The 23,128-nt window shown below is 40.6% G+C and overlaps 1 protein-coding gene across 13 annotated transcripts in view; it reads right to left on the bottom strand.

Moving 5' to 3' along the window:
• SBF2 (SET binding factor 2) overlaps positions 1–23,128 on the bottom strand; it is a 510,140-nt gene that overhangs the window by 18,078 nt on the left and 468,934 nt on the right. For all 13 annotated transcript variants that reach the window (XM_053274763.1, XM_053274792.1, XM_053274810.1 and 10 more), the window contains 5 exons: positions 21,816–21,942; positions 16,907–17,034; positions 15,832–16,062; positions 10,780–10,884; positions 1,644–1,837 (listed from right to left, as the gene is read on the bottom strand). In XM_053274763.1, coding sequence (XP_053130738.1) covers positions 1,644–1,837; positions 10,780–10,884; positions 15,832–16,062; positions 16,907–17,034; positions 21,816–21,942 — 785 coding nt within the window. The remainder of the gene's footprint in view (positions 1–1,643; positions 1,838–10,779; positions 10,885–15,831; positions 16,063–16,906; positions 17,035–21,815; positions 21,943–23,128) is intronic.

Here is a 23,128-nt window from a genome sequence, read left to right as displayed (position 1 = left end):
ATATGCAACTTACTCTAGGTATTTGTCCAATGCCAAGGATAATTAAAAAAACATTCCTATATAAATGACAAATTCATACCTTCAGTGATATATAGATTGAACACGACTCTAATTACTGCATACATAGGCAAGGTTCTGTGTGCATTTCTCTGTTATTAAGAAAAGGAATATTCTTTGCCTCATCATAATTACAACTGTTTAACATATCCGTAGTTCTTTTAACCACCATTGTACATGCATTAGGGATGTGCACTGGACCGGTCCGGAGCCATGTTAGAGGCCTCCGGATTGGGGCCGGTCCGGCAGGGGGGGCATGTAGCTTTAAGGGCGGGGGGGTAGTATTTACCCCTACTGCCGCTTCCCCCCCCCCGGCACTCGACGTTTTAGCAAAGTTTTTGGGGTGGCAGCATTCCTCCCTGCCGCCCCTGCCCCCGTTGTTGCCTGGCAAAAGCGGAAGTTGGTTGCACACGTGCGCCCGCCGCCATGCGCGCGCGTGTTGCACACATAACACGTTACACAACATGTGATGTGTGTGGCGAGTGCGCACATGGAGGCGATGGGTGTACGGGGGCCGCAACGGGCGCATGAATGCAACCAACTTCCGCTTTTGCCGGGCAATGACGGGGCAGGGGCGGCAGGGAGGAACGCTGCCGCCCCCAAAACTTTGCTAAAATGTTGAGCGCCGGAGGGGGGGAAAGCGCCAGCAGGGGTAAGTACTACCCCCCCCATAAATTCAGGATATTTAAAAAGAAAAATCCAAAACTGCACAATGGTATGTGAGTGTAAGCTGTATGCATAGCATGTGCCACTGCACCTGTGCATTTCTCCTGACTATGCACACATACTTGGTTGGCTAGAGTCACATTCCATGACATTTAGAAGTCTACAAAGAGTGGGAGAAAATCATCAGAACTGGGAAATTTGACAGCATTATAGCAGAAGAGTGTTATAATTATTGGTGAAGACTCTGTAGGTAGCAGCAGTGGAGCCTGGGTTCTAGAGGAGCCTTGACTACTCTCTCTCTCTTTCCTAGATTGTGTGTGCGCCTCACATTGTTTGTAGCATTTAATGAAACTAGAGATTTGAATACAATTACCTCTAGATAACCAGATTAGAATAATGCATTAAATTACAAATGAAAATTAAAACCCAGTCTTATGAAATGAAAACTCATTCTTTAAAAGCATCAAATAGTCATCAGACATCCCTGGGGAAGTTTTCCTCTGTGAGTCCAGGATTTTTTAAAAAGGAAAAATACAAAAATAAAAGTAAATAAAAATCTGAATAAATATAAATATGTAGTAAAAATTCTAAGGCAGACAGCAAATATCTGTAAACATGATTATTCTGGCTTTTTATTCCTAGATAGCTGCACTATTTTATCACTTCCATCACCATTTTGTTCTATTTGATGCGTTGTTCAATATTAAATTAAGAAATGGATATAAATCAATTTCCGGGCTGAAAGAAAAAAGCAATGCAAGTTTTAAAGTTTCAAAGTTTTAAATCTATTTTATCTTTTTATGAATTTTAAATGTGTTATATTTTGTTTTAACTCTGTACACCGAGATTTCTATATTAGGCGGTATATAAATTTAATCAATCAATCAATCAATCAATCAATGTGTGATCACTCAAATTACCTGTTTTCATCATTCTTTGACGTGAACTGATTGTACAGTGTAGTTATTCTCCTTTCCACACCATTGGAGGGTGAGATGCTGGTGTTTTGTTCTTCACCTAAGCCACTGTCTGGAAGATGCAGTAAAGACCTCTTCCGATATGAATGCAGATTGGCAGACATTATTGTGGAAGAGCCAGATGGATGTCTCCGATGCTTTGAAAATAAGATAAAATTTCAGAATTTCAGAGATAGCCAAGGTTCCAGACATAGCAACTTTCTCGACTGAGACTATTTGCTGTTTTAAATTAGAACTGTAGTGACCATTAAAACCCCTTTCAGCAAGAACACAACACAAGCAAATCCACAGACACCAAAAGACCTATTGAAAGAATGCAGTAGCTGCATGAAAACAATGTGAAATTAAGTTCACTACTATAGATGTGTGTGGGAAATATTAACATAAATAATGTAAGTTACAACATGTATGTTTTACTTTCTTCAAATTTTACTGTATTTGAAAAGTAAGCTTTAAAAATACTTTAGTTTTAAGTGTCTAATAAGCAAAATTAAGTAAACTGTTCCTAGCAATAAACTTAGCTCATCATTCAGTGCGTACAATTGAATACAAACGGCATATAAATGTCTGACTTATGGAAGCCCATACCTATGAACCAAGCTCCATAGTACACAATAGGGATGTGCAAACAGGTTGACATCAAATGTGTCCGACATCGAACCGGTTCGGTTCGACCATTTGGGGTTGAACTGAACCATCCCGTTTGGTCTGACCTCACACATTTTTTTAAAAAAATTAAAACAATTTTTTTTACTTACCCCCTTCGGGGGAGTTGTTGGAGGCGGCAGGGGGGTCCATGGAGGTTCCCCCTCCCCCTTCCCCCGCCAGCCTCCCTTCATGCCTATACCTTCCCCCTCTGGTTCGGTGGCCATTTTAGAGGCTGCTGTGCCTGCACAATCGGCCTCTGTGGGGTCACTCAGAGGCCAATTGCACAGGCCCAGCGGCCTCCAAAATGGCCACCGAACTGGAGGGGGAAGGTATAGGAGGCTGGCAGGGGGAGGGGGAACCTCTGCGGACCCCCCCTCCACCACCTCCAACTCCTCCCCCAACAGGGGTAAGTACTTAAAAAAAATTAAAATAATGTTTGTGAACCCCCTGGACCAAACCAAACTGGGGGAGGGGTTTCTGAGGAGGTAACAGACTGAACTGGCCTGGTTCACAAAACCGGACCAGCTGGTTCCGTGCACACCTCTAGTACACAAGTTTTGGCATACGAATGTCACAAATCCTGGCATATGAACACCAGCCCACACATATAAACACAGCAATTGCACAGCATAGCCTCAGCTGTTCTTTGAGACGCCCCTTTCTCTGCTGCCTCACTTCACAGACAATGCACTTGGCTAAGCTGCTGCTCACTACAATGCATCCCTTCCTTAATAGCCAGTAGCTCACTCTCCAAAAAACAACAGTCAGGTTGTACACGCTCGTCCAAGCTGTGAGTCAGTCATGCCCTGCCTCATTGCGGCACAGACCCCAGTGGTTGCAGGAAGCCCCGAGCCAAACTCTTTCTGGAATCCGCCTCTCTCCAGAGCAGCAGGCTGTGATTTGTTTGCTGGTGCCTCCTCCACTTTGCACACCCTTTTCCTTGCAGCCATGTGCACTCTAGAACATTGGAATCGTTCCGCGGGTGCTTCGGCAGCCTGTGGTAGGGAAGTTCTCCCAGCAAGTGAAGCAGGTGGTGCCTGTGGCAGTGACTGGAAAGCAGCTCACTTAGCTGGTGGGAAGCAGTGTTGAGAAAGAGTTTGGCTTGGGGCTCCCCACAATTTCCAGGTCTGGCCAGCAACGCAGTGGATGTGACTGAATAGTAGCTTGGAGCGTGCACAACCTGATCAGTCTTTGAAGGGCGGCAGCAAAATAGCTTGGTCCATGATTCTGGCCACTGAGGAAGGGACATGATTGAGGAGCAACTCAGACCAGTGCATTGCCTTTGGAGTGAGGCAGTGGCAACAACATTGCAGAGTTTGCACTACCGGCCTCCAAGGAAAGGGCTTCTCAGACTCTAACACACTACTCATTCAATATTATAATTTTTCTGTTTTCTTGAATTGCTAATATTGCAACAGAATTGTCTTCTACTATTTTTAATTTCTAATGTATAGTATTTCAGTTACATTATAGTTTGAATCCACTTCTGTGGCCAGCCTGGGAACTTAAGCACCATTTCTAACATTGTTTCTACAGGAAAATGTGTCCTGATTCCAAACAAGTGACTTACAAATAAACTTTTGGAACACAACCCGTTTGTAAGTTGGAGACTTGCTGTATTTACCAGCTGCTTTGAGGGCATGGGTTTTTTCGCTTTTAAAATTTTTATTGATTTTTTACAATATCTTAAATCTCGTTACATCCAATTAAACAAATGTTGACTTCCCACTCACCAATCCGCGCGAATCACTAACTATACAATTCAACCATTGCTATAGTAATTCAATATATCCTATACCTTACAAACTCGATTTTACTCTACTCAACCTGCTAATATTACTAAATTTCAAACCCTGTTGAAAAATCAATATTAGAAAAATAGTTCTTTGGGTATAATAATAATGGTTTCCAATCTTCTTTAAAACATTCAAAGTTTTGATCTCTTATCAGTACTGTAAATTTTGCCTTCTCAGCATATTCCAAATTTTTTATCAACCAATCTTCTTTTGAGGGCAATTGATTATCCTTCCATTTCTGCGCATATACTATTCTGGCCTCCGTGGTTGCATACGTAAAGAATGTTCAATTTCTTGTGGAAAACTCTCCTTGCGTTATTCCCAGCAGGAAGGATTCTGGTCTCTTAGGAAATGTCATTTAAAATTTTTTCTTTAACTCATTATATATCATGTCCCAAAAGGCCTTTGCCTTCCTACAGGACCACCACATATGGGAAAAGGTTCCTTCACAGTGTCCACATTTCCAACATTTGTTTGAAACATTTTTATACATTAGTACTAATTTTTTAGGTGTCAAATACCACCTGTACATCATCTTATAATAATTTTCTTTTAAAGTATAACATGCAGTGAACTTTAAATCCATTTTCCATAATTTTTCCCAAGCTGCCATATCTATATTATGACCCACATCTTGAACCCATTTTATCATAGTCGTTTTAACCACTTTATCTCTTGTCTCCTCCAAAAGCAACAGCCTATACATCTTAGAAACTAATTTTTCATCATTTTCACACAGCTCCTTCTCAAATCTCGACATTTGATCCTCAAATCCAACTTTAAGATCTTTCTTATAAACTTCATTTAACTGATGATACTGAAACCAGTTAGCCCAGTTAGATGTGCTAACTGGGCAAAGAGGCACCTTTTACCATGGTGATTCTCTTTATTTAGCAGGGGGAGAGTAACTGGCCCTATCCACCCCCAGCACAGTACCTCCAGTGACTGTTGCTGGTGTGTGTCCTATGTTTCTTTTTAGAATGTGAGCCCTTTGGGGACAGGGAGCCATCTTATTTGTTTTATTTCTCTTTGTAAACCGCCCTGAGCCATTTTTGGAAGGGCGGTATAGAAATTGAAATAATAATAATAATAATAATAATAACCAAATTTTGTACTTCAATTAGGTTTTTTAATTTACAGCCCTTTTCTTGGAAACATAACAAATCCCTATAGGTACAAATCCCACTTCATTCCCCCTCCTCCGGCGGTGCGCGGCTCGGCTTCCTCCTCGTGTTTCAATTGCAAGCCATTTGCAGCCGAGCCGGGGAAGGGGACGGGGTCGCCAGGAGAGCTCTCCTGCCGACCGCCTGTGTATGGGAAGGGAAGGGGCGCCAGGGGTCTTGGGGCTTTTCAGGGGGTGGCCGCCAGCCGAGACGGGGGGATTGAAGAACTGGGCGGCAGGGTCTGGGAGCTACCCTGCTGCCCGATTGCAATTGAAACACGAGGAGGAAGCCGAGCCGCGCGCCGCCGGAGGAGGGGAAATGAAGCGGGAGGCAGGGAGGTATGCAGCCCGCTTACTTGAATAAATACGTCAAAATTCTTGAGGGGATAAGTAAAGCCCCCCCCCTACTCTTTTGGAACCCCCCACCCAGTGCCGGACCGCAGCTCCGCGGTTCTGTGCACACCCCTACTTTGCAAGTCAGTTTTTACTGTATTTCATATTTTAATATAATTATTTAAAAACAACAAAGTGCTTTTGTTTGTCAACCAGATGCCCAAGTATTTAATTTTCTTCTCCACTTTCAGTTCACTTATTTCAAAAAATCTATCCTTAGATTTCTGATCCATATTTTTTGTCCACACCTTCGTTTTAGTCTTATTTATATAAAACCCAGCCAGTTGGCCAAATTGTTGTATTTTTTCCAAGAGTCTTCCGATCTTCTCTAATGGATTTTCTAGAAAAAACACTACATCATCCGCAAAGGCTCTTAGTTTATACTCCTGTTTCCCAATTTCTGGGCCTTGTATTTGATCATCTTCTCTAATATTTCTACAAAGCACTTCCAGTACTAATATAAACAGTAATAGGGAAAGTGGACATCCTTGTCTAGTTCCTTTTTGTATTTTACAATTGTCTGATAGTTCCCCATTTATAATAATTTTAGCATATTGCTCTGAACAGATTGTCTTGATAGCCCTAATAAAATTGTTACCAACTCCCATTACATCTAATAGCCTCCACATAAACTGCCAGGAGACATTATCAAAAGCTTTCTCTGTGTCCAGAAATATCATAGTTATCTGTTTATCATTGTGTTTTTTGTAATACTCCAATACATTCAAAACTGTTCTCACATTATCTCTTAATTGCCGTTTTGGCAAAAAACCTGCTTGATCTTCATGAATAAAAAGTCTTAATATAACCTTCATTCTCCTTGCCAAAATGGCGGCAAAAAGTTTGTAGTCATTGTTTAAGAGTGAGATTGGCCTGTAGTTCTTGACTTGCATTAAACCTTGATCCGGTTTTGGAATTACTGCGATATTGGTGTACTTCTAAGACTCTGGTATAATCCCTCTTTGCAAAATATCATTCATCATACATTGCAAAGGCTGTAATATTTGATCTTTAAATGATTTGTAGTACGAAGCTGGTAGCCCGTCGGGCCCTGGTGCCTTATTAGCCTTGCTTTGATTTATTACTTCTGTTATTTCCATTATTGATATTGGTGCATTCATAATTTCTATATGTTCCTTAGAAAGTTTTAGAATATTTTGTGTCTTGAGAAATTTGTCGATTTTTATATCTTCTACTTTGTTTCCTCTATATAATTCAGAATAGTATCTAAAGAATTCCCTTTTTATTTCTCTTTCATCATAGGAAAGCCCATTTTTTGTTAGTATCTTGGATATATACTTATTCTTTCTCTCAGTTCTAATTTTCCAAGCCAACAACTTGCCTGGTTTGTTTGCAAATTCAAATGACTTTTGTTTTGCATATTTTAAGTTCCGTTCAACTTCATTTAATACTAACATAGAAAGCTGTTGCTGAAGCATTTTAATGACTTGAGTAATCTTCTTCTTATCCTTGGCCCATAAAAGTTCTCTTTCTTTTTTAGAAATCTCCATCAATAATGCCTCTTTTTTCAGTCCCCTTTGTTTTTTAAAGTATGTATTTTGTTGTATAAAAAAACCTCTCATAACCACTTTTCCTGCATCCCAAACTATTTTGTTATCCATTCCTTGGTTTAAATTCAGTTCAAAATAGTCCTTTAACTTCCTTTTGGCTTTCTCCACAACACCTGGCTTTTTCCAGCAAGTGTTCATTCAGTCTCCAGCGAAAGGAAACTGTTCCCTTCTTTTTCCATGTAAAGCAAATTGCATTATGATCTGAGAAGGTTCTGGGCAAGATAGCCATTCTTTTTATACATGGCGTAATAGATTTGGATGTCCAGACCATATCTATCCTTGAATGAGATTAATATCTTTCAGAGAAATAAGTATATTCCTTTGCATTTGAGTTTTTGATTCTCCACAAGTCATAAAGATCCATATGTTCTGCTAAATCAAGAAAAGCTTTAGGTAGCTTGCCTTGTAGGTTCCTTTCAGACATATCAGATTTTCTATCCAAGGATATAGAGACAACTCCATTAAAATCTCCCAGTAAAACCAAATTAGCATTCGATAACTCAGCCATCTTCTGTTCTAGATAATTATAGAATTCTACTTTTTTTTTAATTGGGTGCATAAATTCCAATTATCACCGTTTTGATTCCGGAAACTAAAATTTCCAAAGCTAGCATCCTGCCTTCTTCATCTTTAAAAATCAACTTGGGTTCAAGTTGTTGTTTCACATAAAACACTACCCTCTTTTTTTTTTTTTCCCTTATCAGAGGAAACAAATTCTTGTCCCAAGGCCTTATTAACCAAATATTTTCTATCTTGTTTTCTAATATGTGTCTCTTGTAAGCATACAATGTCCAAACTTTGTTTTTTAAGAAAATGAAAAACTTTAACCCTTTTGGTTTTGCTATTTAACCCATTAACGTTCCATGAAGCTATTTTGTAATCCATCTTGGCTAGTTAGAATTATGTGTTGAAGGCAGTGGGTGCTCAGAGGTTAGTTTTTTTGTATTTCCGCCCAAATTCTTGCACTTTGGGGAGCTCTGTAAATCTATTCCTCTTTCCCTTGTAGAAAAAGGAGACCCCTTCAGGTAGTTCCCATCTAAAACGTATTCCATTGGCGTTCAAAGCATCTGTCAAAAATTTGTAATCTTTACGTTTCCTTAAAATCCTGGATGGTATTGCTTTCAGAACTTTTACCTGTTGGGCTTCAATAGTAAGGGCTTTGGCAAAATGTGCTTGGAGTATCTGCTCTGTAATTGATTTAGAATTGAATTGAACCATGCAATCCCTAGCTAATTTATTTTTTTGTGGCAAATACAGAATTCAGGCGAAAAGCTGCATCAATCTGCGGATCCATCTCTTCACTTGAAATTCCCAAGAGTGATGCAAGTTCCTCCCTAAGCACTTTTAAAATGTCTTGACCAGTTTTTTCTGGGATTCCTCTAAACCTCAAGAAACGCTCTTTTTGCCTCAATTCCAACAAAGCCATTTGATCTAATAAATTTTCCCTGTCATCTCTTAGTGATCCTACGTCTTGCTCCAAACTTTCCACCCTTGTTTTAAATTCTTTGTTATCTTGCGCCAATTTTTTCACTGTCTCCTCAGTGTTTGATGTTCTCTTATTAAGTGTTTGTATGTCTTGACTTACATGTTGGAGGGTGCCTGTATTAGCTTCTAGTAACTGTTTCAAAGCAACTAGTGTCTCATTTAACTCTGAAGACATTTTCCCTTCACCCAGGCCTGGGTTTGGAACAGAAAATCTCCTAGCTTGTGATTGGGTCTGTGTTTGGCTCTGTTGCTTTACCTTTTGCATTATTTACAACTCCTCCAGCAACACTGCTCTTACAGCAGGTTTCGGCCTCCTTGCTCTGCAAGAAAGTACAGGCCTGCAATTATTTTCCAAATAAACTCAGCTCTAGACCGCAACTCTTGTATCTTATCACTGCCAGTTTAATTTTTCTCACGGTTCAATAATCCACCTTCTTCCTCTGATTGGTGGACTTCATGATAGACATATTCAACAGCAAATCACTTATCCCTTAAGTTAAACTCTCTCAAAAGGTACTAAAAGAGAATAATAATAGTTCCAACTGCTTTGCTTTAAAAAAAAAAAGTTTTAAAGCTTTTAGTCATCAGTTCAGATTTTCAATTCCAGCATTTAGTGAAACAGATTGAATTTCCATCCTTGATTTATGATTAGCAAACTTACGACATCTTCACAAGGGCTTGAGCTCTGTCCAATCTTTACAGCAAAAGCAGGTAGAATTCCAGCAATTTATCACTAATCACGCTGAGAGGTGAGCTTCTTGAACTTTAAGCATTAATTATAATCAAAACCGAAAGAAGTTAGACGCCAGACCGGCTTCAGTCCATTGGATTTCCGATGGAGGAGTGTAGCTTGATGAATCCCAACCCCCACCGCTCGACTTAAATCAAAGCTGTACTTTCCAGCACAACCCTGAGATAAGGAGCAGGCTCCGGGGGGATACAGTGGACAATCTTGATCCAAACCCTTTAATCCAGGGTGGTGAGGGGGGATTATGAAGGCTCAAAACCCCCTTAAAATACTCCTCCTCGGTCTCCCCTGTCAGGAAGCATGCAGCCTCGTTAGCAGTCCAACCGGAAGTCAGGGCATGGGGTTTTTTTTAGGGTTTGGGGGTTTTTTTTGGCAGAAAGAAAAGAGGAACCTCCTGGATTTCTCCCCTGGCAGCTTTTTGTTAAAGAAGAGGTATTTCTAATTTTCAGAGCATCTCTTAACAGCACAGTCAAATGTGTACATTTGGCTCTGAGAAACACATTCTCACCATCTGCAGCAAGTAGTGGTGTGGTGAGAAGAAACCAAGAGGAGTCTAAGAATTGCTTAGAAGGTGGAAGAGCAGGAAGGAAAAGGTAACCTTGGTGAAATATGAAGACATAAGATGAACTAATATGTCAAGAATTAAGAGTGATTGCACTTCCAGGCACTGGGCATAGCTAACGTGAGGTAGCTGGTGGTTCATATCTTGGCTAATTTTTTTGAACTGTATTATTCTGTTGCATTGTGTTTCCAGGAGTAATTTATACCTTGGATCTTCTGCAGTTCTGGAATATATACTTGGATATAATGGCTCCTGTTTTTCTGAGGACTAACCATTTTAACTTAGATGAGATCATCAATGGCCAAGAAACAACACATACTTAGAACATTAACAACTTATTTAAAAACACACAAATATTCTTGGAGTGAGGAGAAGGCAGAGCTTTTTTCATGTGTGTTTACTCTACTGGGATTACTTGCATGTGGAAGTGTTTGAAAGATCAGTAAAAAAGTAGATTAATTCTCTTGTTCAACAGTGAAAACATTTATCAGATTCTCTGGGTTATCCAACTTGGAACAGTTAAATTGTTTAAAAGTACAGCATTTATTAACTTTATACACAACAATGTACAGTTGTTAGTAACCTAAAAATGCCCAATTTATTAAATTGTTAAATTTCAATTTAAACAAGATGCATTTGTCACAAATCACACAAGCCTTTGTTTGTAGAAGGAACTGGATTATTATCTGTTTGATTGTGCCTTTGGTCACTTACATTGTCCTGTCTTGTGTAGTCTTTAACATTTACTTTGACTCTTTCCCACAATGGCTGCCATCTTTCTGGGCTTTGATTTAACTTGTTCTCCAGTCTTTCGATTTCCTGAAAACAAAGGGTTTTTCCTGAAGATAAATATTTCTGACTGCTTATTTTTTATCTTCAAAACACAAAAACTTGCCATGGTTGAAACATGATAAGGGTTGAATATGATGTAAAATATTTACAAAATTTAGGTCCAATGTTTTGACATCAACATTACACTCTGCCAATATTAACATTTACCTTGTTTTTAAAGCAGTATTACCATTTTTTAAGGGAATGAAAGTGAAACAGACGTTTAATATGTATGCCAGATTGTATTTTGTTCTTGTGAAACGTCTCACGGCAACATGCTTTGTTTGCAAGCCATATCAAATTGAATTTTTAAAAATCAATTCTTTATCTACACGCTCATGATCATGATCTGATCATCCTATGATGAAGTGGCAGAGTTATGAGAAATCCAGTCCCGGAATCTACCACCAGCATGACAAATATCAGCTTCTTTGAAAGCTCATTAGGTGACTGGGAAGTCAGAGGAGAGGTATTATTCATAGGGTAGCTTTTTGTGCCTCCTGCCACAGACGTAGATGGTTCAATAGAAGCCACAGAGTTAGACAGCAAGCAGATGGTAGGTGGGCACCCTTATGGGTAGTTCTGAAGTAACATTACATCTGTAGTAGGGGAGTCATTAGCACAGGCCCCCAATAAATTGCTTGGTTCTCTGAATCTCATCAGCCCAGGGCTGGTGTAGTGAAACCTTTTCTTAGCCTGTCAGATTCTCTTACCCAGTAATGTTTTCTAATGGACAGGAATGTAATTTTTTCTTACCTTCTCAGATTTCAGTACTGGGGCAAGCTTTTCTGATGGGTAATGTTTTATGATAGACCAGACTGAAACTTTTCACCACCCATGTGTTGGAGGTTTTCACTGCACAATTTCTGATTATTAGAAGCATATTGTCAATAGCTATTGGTATGGAGAGTTTTTAGCTTGACCAAACTTTTGCATAGGCCTGATTAGCAGATTCAAGATGGTAGGCCATCGTTTTGCTTTTTGCTCGTAAATGTTTTGCTGTTATTATGCCAAGAAGTGGTAAACAGGAAGTGAAGCAATGGTGGCATTTCAACATGGAGGCTATTCTGGTCTATGATCATAAAAAAGTAAAATAACATGGAAGCAGAAAAACAGAAAACAAGTAACTGTAAACATCCTGTAGATGATGTAGTATGCATGATAAAATTGTGGACAATTCTTGGTGGACTGGTTGAGTAAAATGCTCATGACCACATAGGAGATCCAATGAGAAAAGAGTAAACAACTATAGTAATCAATCATAAGGTATACAATGGGAACAAAACAAGTAGATTGTTGAGTAGATTGTAAGAGATGTCCTCAGATTTCAATGGAAGTCTGGGAACCTTCAGCCAACTTGAATATCCCTGTTTTGCTGCTTATTGCTCTGGATTGTGAGAGTTCTGAAATAAACCTTAGCTAGAGAAGTATGATTCTCATCATTTCTTGGTTGGGTTCCAGAAAAAAGCTTGCTTGCCAGTAAGATTCTTGTCACTGCCTGAGACTATTGGGTTACTAGTCTGACTCGAATCTTATCTTCTGAAAGTTTGGTGTTCCTCCTGAGCTCTGTGTGAACCATCTAAATTAGGAAGTCTCTTTTAATTAAAATTCTATTTCATGTGCACATTTCAATACCGGGATAAGCTTTTCAGATGGGTAATGTTTTCTGATGTATTGGACCATAATTTCTCATTACTCTGCCAGATTTCAGTTTTTTCCTGTACCCGTTCACATTTCAATACTGGGGCAAGCTTTTCTGATGGGTAATGTTTTCTGATGGACAAGACTATAAACTTTCATTACTCTGTCAGATTTCAGTATTTTCCAATAACATTTTCTAATGGACTAGAACATAATTTTTCATTGCTCTGTCAGGGTAAGGGCTACAAATGGAGAGACAGCATTTTCTTGCCAGTTTTCCAGGCATTTCAAATTTGCCTTTATAAACACCATTGTAGTCTCTCTCTCTTTGTGGAGTTATTTGGGTGTCAAACAACTCAAGCAACAAAATCAGATGCTTTCCTGTAGAATTTGGATTTGTTTTGTTCCCATTTTGAAGAAGGTAATAAAATCTGACAGGAATTGTGGGCAGAAAAAAATAAAGCTGCTTCCTTTAATCATACTGAGCATGCTCCACTGCAGTTGAACAGAATAAGAAAATCTGACAGGCTAAAAAGAAATTTCACCATACCGGTCTTGCATTAGACACCTCCATGACCTCTTCCAGAAAGGAAATTCAGCAGTATGGGCTTGGGCCCCAAATATTTTAATGTGTGGCAGAGTGGTTAAACATGAACCTGAGAGGCCCAATAATAACCACAAGTATTGCCTGTTGCACCCCTATGATTCACAGAAATCACTGAATCATGCTGAAGTTAAGAGTTGGATTTAATTTAGAATCTATTTTTATCAGGCAAAGAAAGTAAGGATGTTGTAAGCATAACCAAGGATGTTATGTTGTAAGCACCTTTTAGACCACTCAGTAAAACTTAATTCAGTCCACTTAGATATTAAACTATCAGAATAGAATCCTTAAAAATAAGGCTAAGAAGTGGAAGGCACTCAGGTTTCAAAGAAAACCAGTTTCATTTCCAGCTGGTACAAACAGAAGCAAATTATTTTTATGGTACAGCATGATTTCCAATGGTAAATTCTGCAAAATCTACTACAAATGTGAAGCCATTAATTATGTTTATTCCTAATGATCTCAGATGCTCACAACTCCAGTTTTTAAAAATCAATCTATTTATAAAAATAATTCAGTTACAATTTTGAAGAAAATTGGTTAACATAGCATTTGGTATATTTAGTTACTCAAATCTCTGTGGAAGAAACAAACTTCATGCTCTGTTTTGGGTACCTGTCAAAACATCAACTCTGTCTTTTTTGTTTTGTCCTACATTAAAAAAACAACACAGTTATTTGATACAAAGAATATGGCATTAAAATGTTTTGGTGGGAGGGGGCTAGATGCAAACTGCTACTATTTTTTCTTTCAGATTCAGGCTGCAATCCTAAACACATCTGGGAGTAATTCTCTTTGAACTCAATTGGATGTACTTCTGAGCAATTCTATGTATAGGTCTGCACTGTCAGTGCCCTATCAGTAAAATAGGATGAATAGTGACTAATATAAAATAGAGCAGGGGTCTCCAGACACATTAAATTATATCTGGGAGATGATGGGAGTTGTAGTTCAACAACAGCTGAAGTGCTAAAATTGTCTACCCGTGCACTAGAGGGTTCTTATGTAGATGAACATAATGTAGAGTGCAAAGCATGAAGTATAAAGTACTTCGTCAATGAAAGGTGCTGACAGCTCTGTGCTATAGTTGCAAAAAACCTGTATCATTCCAGTGTTGGTGGTGATATGTTCTTATGATAAACATTAACTACATTAAGATTTGGAAAATATTTCAAATATGTATTTTTGTTAAACAGAAAAAGAAGTATTTTTTCACACAACACATAATCAACTTGTGGAATTTTCTACCATGAGATGTGGTGACAGCCAACAACCTGGACGGCTTTAAGAAGGGTTTGGATAACTTCATGGAGGGAGGTCTATCAACGGCTACTAGCTGGAACTTGGAAGGCCATAGGCTGCCTCCAGCCTCAAGGGCAGGGTGCCTCTGAGTACCAGTTGCAGGGGAGTAATGGCAGGAGAGAGGGCATGCCCTCAACTCCTGCCTGTGGCTTCCAGCAGCATCTGGTGGGCCACTGTGCGAAACGGGATGCTGGACTAGATGGGCCTTGGACCTGATCCAGCAGGGCTATTCTTATGTTTGGATATCACTCTTGAAACAGAGTACCTTAACCTTTTAATAAAGGTTATGTTGAATTTTTACAGGAATAAGCTAATTGGCTTTTGTACTCTGTTGTTTCTGAAGTGAGGTAAAAGGTAAAGTGTGCCGTCAACTCGGTGTCAACTCCTGATGACCACAGAGCCCTGTGGTTATCTTTTGGTAGAATATAGGAGGGGTTTACCATTGCCATCTCTTGTGCAGTATGAGATAATGCCTTTCAGCATCTTTCCTATATTGCTGCTGCCCGATATAGGTGTTTCCCATAGTCTGGGAAACATACCAGCGGGGATTTGAACCGGCAACCTCTGGCTTGCTAATTAAGTCACTTCCCCCCGCTACTCCATTAGGTTGCTCATTGAAGTGAGAGCGCACTGAAAAATATGGCAGCAAGAAATGTGCTCAAAACTCAGTCTAGGAAATGGACTGCAGTAATATTGTTTGTGAAGTGTGAGAAGTTGTAAGAACACTGAAGCTGCCATAAACAACTAGCTGGAGCCAGTAGCTATTATGTTTCAAAACCACAACTGTTATTTACTGCAAAATTACAGTTCTTTCTCCTAATTGCAGAAGGATCATATACTAAGAGAAAGGAAAGCTCTGAATTCAAGCATATGAAGCCAAAGACATGGACTATTATTATAGGCTAATTTAGAATCTATTTTCCATAGTAGGTTTAGCATAACTAAGAATGATTATAAGCTGTTTTTAGGTATAGGAACATTCAAAAAATTCTCACGAGATATTTCTCATGCAGTTCTTGCTTTAAAAGAGGAATTAATCAGGAAAATGGCTGTCTCTTATATCGCCTGCTAAACAAATTTTCTCAGACACTTGTCTTGTTTTTAGTGCCCTTGACACTACCTAAGGATATTTCAGTGGAATTTACTATTTATTGTACCACTGCAGACATGAAAACCATACCATATAGCAACTCAGCTGAACAAGTGCAGAACTTGAAGGTCATTACATATGTTGACATAGATCTGCTGTCAGCACAGAAACAACATAGTGACAAAAAAGGGAATTGGTGAATGTGCTGATACATATTTATTCTCATATCTAGATTTTTTTAGAACTGGATTACATTCACACCCAGAGTTGAATGGATGTGTTGAATAGTTATACTCACATTTAATAGGCTGGTGATGGCATCGGGCTGCACTTTGTTAATGTAGTCATAGCATGGCCAGACAATTTTCCTCTTACTCTGGGAAGGTAATACGTCCATCTGCTCAGGTTCATCAAAAGTACATTTTGTAGTTACCATGGTCCAATCATAAGAAGGACCACTAGCCAAAGTCTCCTCTGTGTAGTAATCCCACTTTTTAAGACTGGATATGTTTACATTGGGTTTTAATGCCTGTACAAAAGAATGCTTGCAGGTTACAAATGTGCTGTGGCTTTCCTAATATTATGCTGCCTCCTCTTCAAAAGCCTAATGCAGTGCTGCTTGGACTACTTTCTTGAGCATAACATGTCATGAGTGGCAACCAGAACATGCAAGAAGTGACCTGGACATTTTTGCATTGCTATGGTAAGCAGCCTGATGTAACATACAAGGTCAAGGTAAATATTTAATTCTCATGATATTATGGAAAACATGAGTATGTTTCAGTTTTATATACTGCTAATAAACATATAGTTGTCCCATGTTTCAGTTGAGAATCCCGTCCATTTTCCTCTCCTACAAATTCTATTTACCTTTTAGACAGCACATTCCCCTATGTATCTAGAAAGTTACTGGCCTTGGTTAGAAGTCATGAAAAAATGTAATGAAACAAATGGGTAACATCACCATATTAAAATATTTGTATAATTAGACACCCCGCCAACACATAGTGGTTGACATTCTCTGCAGGGATATGAAATGGAAGTAGCCCTGTGGAGATGCAAACAGACTGGAGTTGAACTGTGCTCCAGTCTTTCCCTGCAGCTCCAGCAAAGTGTAACATTTGTGTGCATGTGCATGCATGTGCACCAACTTTGCTGCGCTCTTCTCCCTCCAGATGGAGTTTTTACTGCAAGGAATCAATCTGTTCAATGAGGCTTGCCAGTGTCAGCCAGTGATTCTTAAATAGAAAAAGAATTACTGCCTTGGCCATCGGGCAGCTGATGAAGGTAAACGAGTAAAGATCAATTCCACTAATACCTAACTTTCCTTAGCTATCAGGCTTACAAAGATCTTAAACAATTCTGTTTTATACCTCTGTTTCAACTGGTGCATAGAGGTAATTGAAGAAAATGGGACTCCTTTTGTGTATTTTATCAATGCATTCCCACATGCAAATTCCTTTTTTGCCATGTTTCTCTCCTTTATCCTCAAATAGTGTCCCTACAGAAAAAGAAAATAAGAAGTTGAATGAAATACTTAGTCCCAACATGGAACTAAACTGCCATGAGGGCCCTTTGGGTGAAATGAGTTAGGGATATTTAAACAAAGTAATAAATAGAAATACTAAGATAATGTGGCTTTAAAATTGAGTATTTAAAAAAATTATTTGACACATAAACAGGTTCCAGCATTCAAAATTAACTAGCTAACCCCGCACAGCGCATCTGTGCGCTCTTTGGGGCTGGCGGTTACCTCTCTCCCACTTTCTCCGCTTCTGGGCCCAGCCGCCTCTCCTCCCCACCGCCACTTCTGCCCCCCCTTTCTTTCCTCCCTCCTGGGCCTTGCTTCCGTGGCTGGGCCGGGCCCACTGCCTCTGGCCTCCATGGCTGGGCCGCCGGTGTGGCAACAAATCCTCCTGTGTGAGCCTCTGCTAATCAGGCGCATCCGCCGCCCAGCCAATCAGCTGGGCGCTGGGATGCACGTTCCAAGGCACACCCAGGAGAATTAATATAATAGCTATAACTGAAGACAAACATGAATATGATATGGCCATGTTAATCCACACACATTTTAATTGGGACTTCGTTCTTTCTGTAATAGGGAGTATCTTGTTATAAACTATCAAAAAATGAGGTATTTTATTTGAAAGCTTGCTGATGGAGTACTGCTAGATAAAATGATAAATCAGCAAACAGCTTTAAATATCTGCAGTCTCATTTTTCTGATAAGAATGATTGGACTGCCTACTTTCAGGCAAATTTAAATCAGCAAATCCATCACCACATCTATGCTCTGCTTTTCTAAAAGTAGAAAGGGTAATCTTTTGAGGGCTGCCCTATTCATGTGCTTGTTGCAAAGACACAGGGTGCAGTAATAAACTATTGGCTTGATCTACAACTAAAAGAAAATAAGACTGTCAAATCGAATGTGTGTACTTAAGTTGGGGACCAGGGATAGACTGGGACTTCTGTTGTTGTACCAATCGCCCCGCTGCTCAACAGAGTCCCTAACTGAGCTGACGGAGTGGGTCTCGGGCTTGGTGCTGGAGTCCCCCAGGCTTGTGGTGCTGCGGGACTTCAATGTTCATTTTGGGACCAATCTGTCCATGGCAGCTCAGGAGTTCATAACAACTATGGGCCTATCTCGAGTGGTCTCGGGAATGACCAACACACATTGCTGGTCACACGCTTGATTTGGTCTTTCACTCTGATCAGGGTGCTGTTCTGTGGGTGAGGAATGCTGTGATTTCCCCATTGTCATGGACGGACCACCATCTGGTTAAGGATGGACTCACAATCACTTCCCACCTTCTCAGGGGCGAAGGACCTATTAGAATGGTCCGCCTGAGGAGATTATTGGATCCAATAGGATTTCAGGAGAAACTTGGAGGGATTTAGTGTTGGCTCTGCCGGTGATCCTGTTGATGCCCTGGTGGAGAATTGGAACAGCAAACTCACTGGGGCAGTAGACATGATTGCTCCTAAGTGTCCTCTCCAACCCACTTCAAAATTGGCCCCTTGGTATACGGAAGAACTACGGGGGCTGAAGCGGTAAGGTAGATGACTGGAGTGCAAGTGGAGGAAGACTCGGCTTGAATCCGACAGATTGCAACATAGAGCTCATTTGAAGGTCTATGCTCCGGCAATACGTGCGGCAAAGAAGCGATTCTTTTCTGCCCATATTGCATCTGCAAGTTCACGTCCAGCAGAGTAGTTCAGGGTTGTGAGAGGGCTAGTATGTGCCCCTCCTCCTTTGAATCAGAAACTGGATCCATCAATTGCCCGCTGTGATTTGTTTAACGAATTCTTTGTGGGGAAAATCTCTCATATTCGGGCCGACTTAGACTCCATCTCCACAATTACTTCAGTGTCTGATGTGGAGGTGTCCAGCAACTCCTCTTATATGATTAGGTTGGATTAGTTCCAGTTTGTGATTCCTGAGGATGTGGACAAGCTGATTGGAGTGGTGCGGCCTACCACCTGTTTTCTTGACCCTTGCCCAACATGCCTTAAGACTCTGGCGGGCGGGGGCTGCTTCTGAAGAAGCCTACCTTGGATCCCTCAGAGTTGAGCAACCACAGGCCAGTCTCCAACCTCCTGTGGCTAGGCAAGGTAATTGAGAGGGTGGTGGCCTTCTAGTTCCAGACAGTCTTGGAGGGAAATGATTATCTTGACCCATTTCAAACTGGCTTCCAGGTTGGCTATGGGGTGGAGACTGTCTTGGTTGGCCTGATGGATGAACTCCAATTGGGAATTGACAGAGGAAGTGTCACTCTGTTGGTCCTTTTGGACCTCTCAGCGGCTTTCGATACTATTGCCTACAGTATTCTTCTGGAGCGTCTGAGAGGGTTGGGAGTTGGAGGCACTGCTTTGCAGTGGTTCCACTCCTACTTCTCAGGCAGGTTCCAGATGGTGTCCCTTCGAGATTGCTGTTCTTCAAAATCTGAACTTTTGAATGGTGTCCCTCAGGGCTCCATATGGTCTCCGATGTTTAACATCTACATGAAACAGCTGGGAGAGATCATCAGGAGATTTGGTGCTGGGTGTTATCAGTATGCTGATGATACCCAAATTTCTCCATGTCAGTATCATCAGGAGAGGGCATAACCTCCCTAAATGCCTGCCTGGATTTGGTAATGGGCTGGATGAGGGATAACAAACTGAGAATGAATCAGATAAGACAGAGGTACTCATTGTGTGGGGTCGGAACCCAAGATACAATTTTGATTTGCCTGTTCTGGATGGGGTCACACTTCCACAGAAGGAACAGGTACGCAGTCTAGGGGTGCTTCTGGATCCAAGTCTCTCCCTGGTGTCCCAGGTTGAGGCAGTGGCCAGAAGTGCCCGCTATCAGCTTTGGCTGATGCGCCAGCTGCATCCATTTCTTGAGGTGAACAACCTCAAAACAGTAGTACATCTGCTGGTAACTTCCAGTCTGGATTACTGTAATGCACTCTATGTGGGGCTGCCCTTGTATGTAGTCCAAAAACTACAGTTGGTCCAGAATGCGGCAGCCAGGTTGGTCTCTGGGTCATCTCGGAGAGACCATATTACTCCTGTATTGAAGGAGCTACACTGGCTACCGATATGTTTCCGGGCAAAATACAAGGTGTTGGTTATAACCTATAAGGCCCTAAACAGCTTGGGCCCTGGGTATTTAAGAGAATGTCTTCTTCGTCATGAACCCCACTGCCCATTGAGATAATCAGGAGAGGTCTATCTGCATTTGTCACTGGCTCGTCTGGAGGCTACTCAGGGATGGGCCTTCTCCATTGTTGCCCCGAGGCTTTGGAATGTGCTCCCTAGTGAAATAAGAGCCTCCCCATCTCTGACAGCTTTTAAATAGTCTTTAAAGACACATCTGTTCACCCAGGCTTTTAATTAATATCGTTTTAATGGTTTTAATGCTGTTTTAAAATATTGTTTTAAAATTGTTGTAATGTTTTAAACTTTTCATTTTTGTTTTAACTAACGTTTAACTTTTTCTGTTTTTAGACTGCAGGCTTGCTAATTAATACCCACTCCCTAAAAAGCAAATGTATTCCTGCTGTGAGCAGTCTTTTTTTTTTTAACCTCTCTTGCTGCAGTAGTGGCTTTAACGGCATTCCTGGGAGTTATTCGCATATGGCTTCATGCTGCGGGGTAAATGTTGAGCAAAGCCACTTTGAATCCTACTCATGGTATTGAGGGAAGCAGCTCTCCTCTGCTCTTGAGTTTTGTTTTGATGTAAGTTCACATGGCATGCCTCTATGTTTTCCTTCTAGCCAATGTGGGGGGGCTTTCTAAAGAGCTATATCTGCGTTTCTAAAGAGAGTATCTTTTTAGAATCATTAGAATCATGCTAATGTTTCTACATCAGTGCCTCTCCCTATTTGCCCCAGTGTTTTCAGAAAAAGTAGTTTAAAACCAGCATTTTAAAAACCCAGCAATACACCAAGATAAGCTAGAATTTGCAAGACAAAGCCTGATTTGTGTGTGGAGTGGGTCCAAGGATCTCAAAGGGACTTCGGGTTAAGTTTGGTTGGTGTATGAATGCACACACTCTTTTCCGAAGGAGATTCAGGGTAACAGCCCTGTTTGTAAAGCCTCCTGGTGAACAACTGGTGATCATCATGTTTTTAAAATCTAGAATGAAGCAGGAAATGACTATGATGTGATGCAGGGTCAACATGCATCAACACCACTCCCCCGCCGCCCCCGGCCCAATATTCCAGTTCACCAGTGGCTACAGGGTGAATGATTAAGGAAAAGACTGAGTTACTGTTTACAGTGGCAACTTCTAAAGTAAGGCAATTTAAAAAATCAAAACCATTGTTTTCCATTCCAGTGGTACCCATACCTTTCCTTTAAGCAGCTGGAGCAGAAAAGTGACCAAAGGGAAAAGGGTTTAGCCACCCCCACATCACCCCCCATCATTTTTCTGTTTGTCATTGCAGGTGCCTAAGACTGCTCTTGTTCCCCCGTCCTTCTAAATGTTGAGGGAAGATACAGGTGATTGTGGGTCACATATAGTTGTAGCCAAAGGAACATGCCATTATGATAGGAAATACAGTCATTCTGTATCTGATAGTTGCTTGTGGATATTTTGGTATAATTTCTCTCTCAACTGCCTGTTACCAGCCTTAAATTGCAGAGAAAACAAGAACCTGCATACCTCAACATGCACACCTATCTAATGGAGAGAAGGGAGTGGTACTTCTGCAAATTCAGCAAGTTTAGACAATGCTTCAAAATAAAAATAAAACACAAACAAATTAGTGTCAGTCAAACTGGGACCCTCACCATGTTCCAGTCTTTCATAGTCTGAGTCTAGTAGGAATGTTTTAAATCGGTTGGAAACATAGTGAAATGCTACGAACTTCAGGTAATACTGGTTGAACTCAAATTCTGTTGGATACTGGTTGTGAATCTGAAATAGATACAGAAAATGGAAAATGTTATCCCAGTGCAAATAAAATGTACAAGACAACAGGGATGTGCTCGAAATGGGATTTGGCTTCCGAATCACGGCACAATCCCTTTAAAATAGAGGGCTAACCCAGTCCCTTTATTGCAGAGGAGAGCAGCTCCTCTCCACTCGCTGCCACTTCCATACTGGCAGTCCTCCCCACCCCCCATCTCTCAGTGTGTGCACCAGAGGCGCTCTCCCCAAGCAGCCTGAGCAGTCAGATGCCTATGAACTTGTTAGGTATTTCTGACCCTTCTTGAACAAAATGATGGGGCAGAAAATGATAAAATAAAATAAAAATGCTGGCCTTAGTTGAAAATACTTGCAATGCTTTTGTTAGCTTCCCCCAATTCCAGTGTTGGTTCATCAGCAGTGATGAAAAATTTGTATCCTATTTTCTCAGCTGCATTTGTGCTTGGCCAACTAGGACAATATAGTTATTATTGTTTTACTGGGCCAAAAGCAAAGTCAATAGTTTTTAAAATATGAAGAAGAGTTATAAGAACATTGTTAAAATATTTTTCATGATCCAGAAAGTATTTTCTGCACACACTATTTACAGTTAACAGCAAAATTGAGTGTAAATGTTTGCAGTGAATTTCCTCTATTTACAGTATAGGTGGCCCTAGTTATTTATAGGGTTCTGTACCAGCCTACAATTGCAGATAATGACACCTTGAATCTATAGGAATTGGAGGGTTAGGTTCCTTAAAAAAGGTCCCCAAAAGCAGAAATAAAGGGAATAAAGCACAGTACCTTGCTCTCCAGCAAGCCCCCCCCCCCACCAGCAAACCCTCCAGTTTTTTTAGATTCTTTTCAAAAATTCTTGGGTGGGGAATGGGGGGGGGGCAAAATGGCTCCGTGCTGCAAAAATGGTGTCCGGAAATGACATTGGCAGTCATTTCTGGCCAGCTAGGAACAGCAGATAGGTGCAGTTTGCCAACTTTTAAAACTGCAGATGAGGGCCACCTGTATTATAGCTTCAGTACCAAGCCCCAAATGCTAACAATTTGTATACTTTTTTCACACAACGCATAATCAACTTGTGGAATTCTCTGCCACAAGATATGGTGACAGCCAACAACAACCTGGATGGCTTTAAGAGGGGTTTGGATCATGAAGTTATCCATTCATAAGTTATCCATGA

The sequence above is a fragment of the Hemicordylus capensis genome, chromosome 1 (assembly GCF_027244095.1).
Source record: "Hemicordylus capensis ecotype Gifberg chromosome 1, rHemCap1.1.pri, whole genome shotgun sequence".
NCBI classification, from domain to species: Eukaryota; Metazoa; Chordata; class Lepidosauria; order Squamata; family Cordylidae; genus Hemicordylus; species Hemicordylus capensis.
The sequence above is the reverse complement of the archived record's forward strand: the minus strand, read 5'-3'. Positions and strand labels throughout refer to the sequence as shown.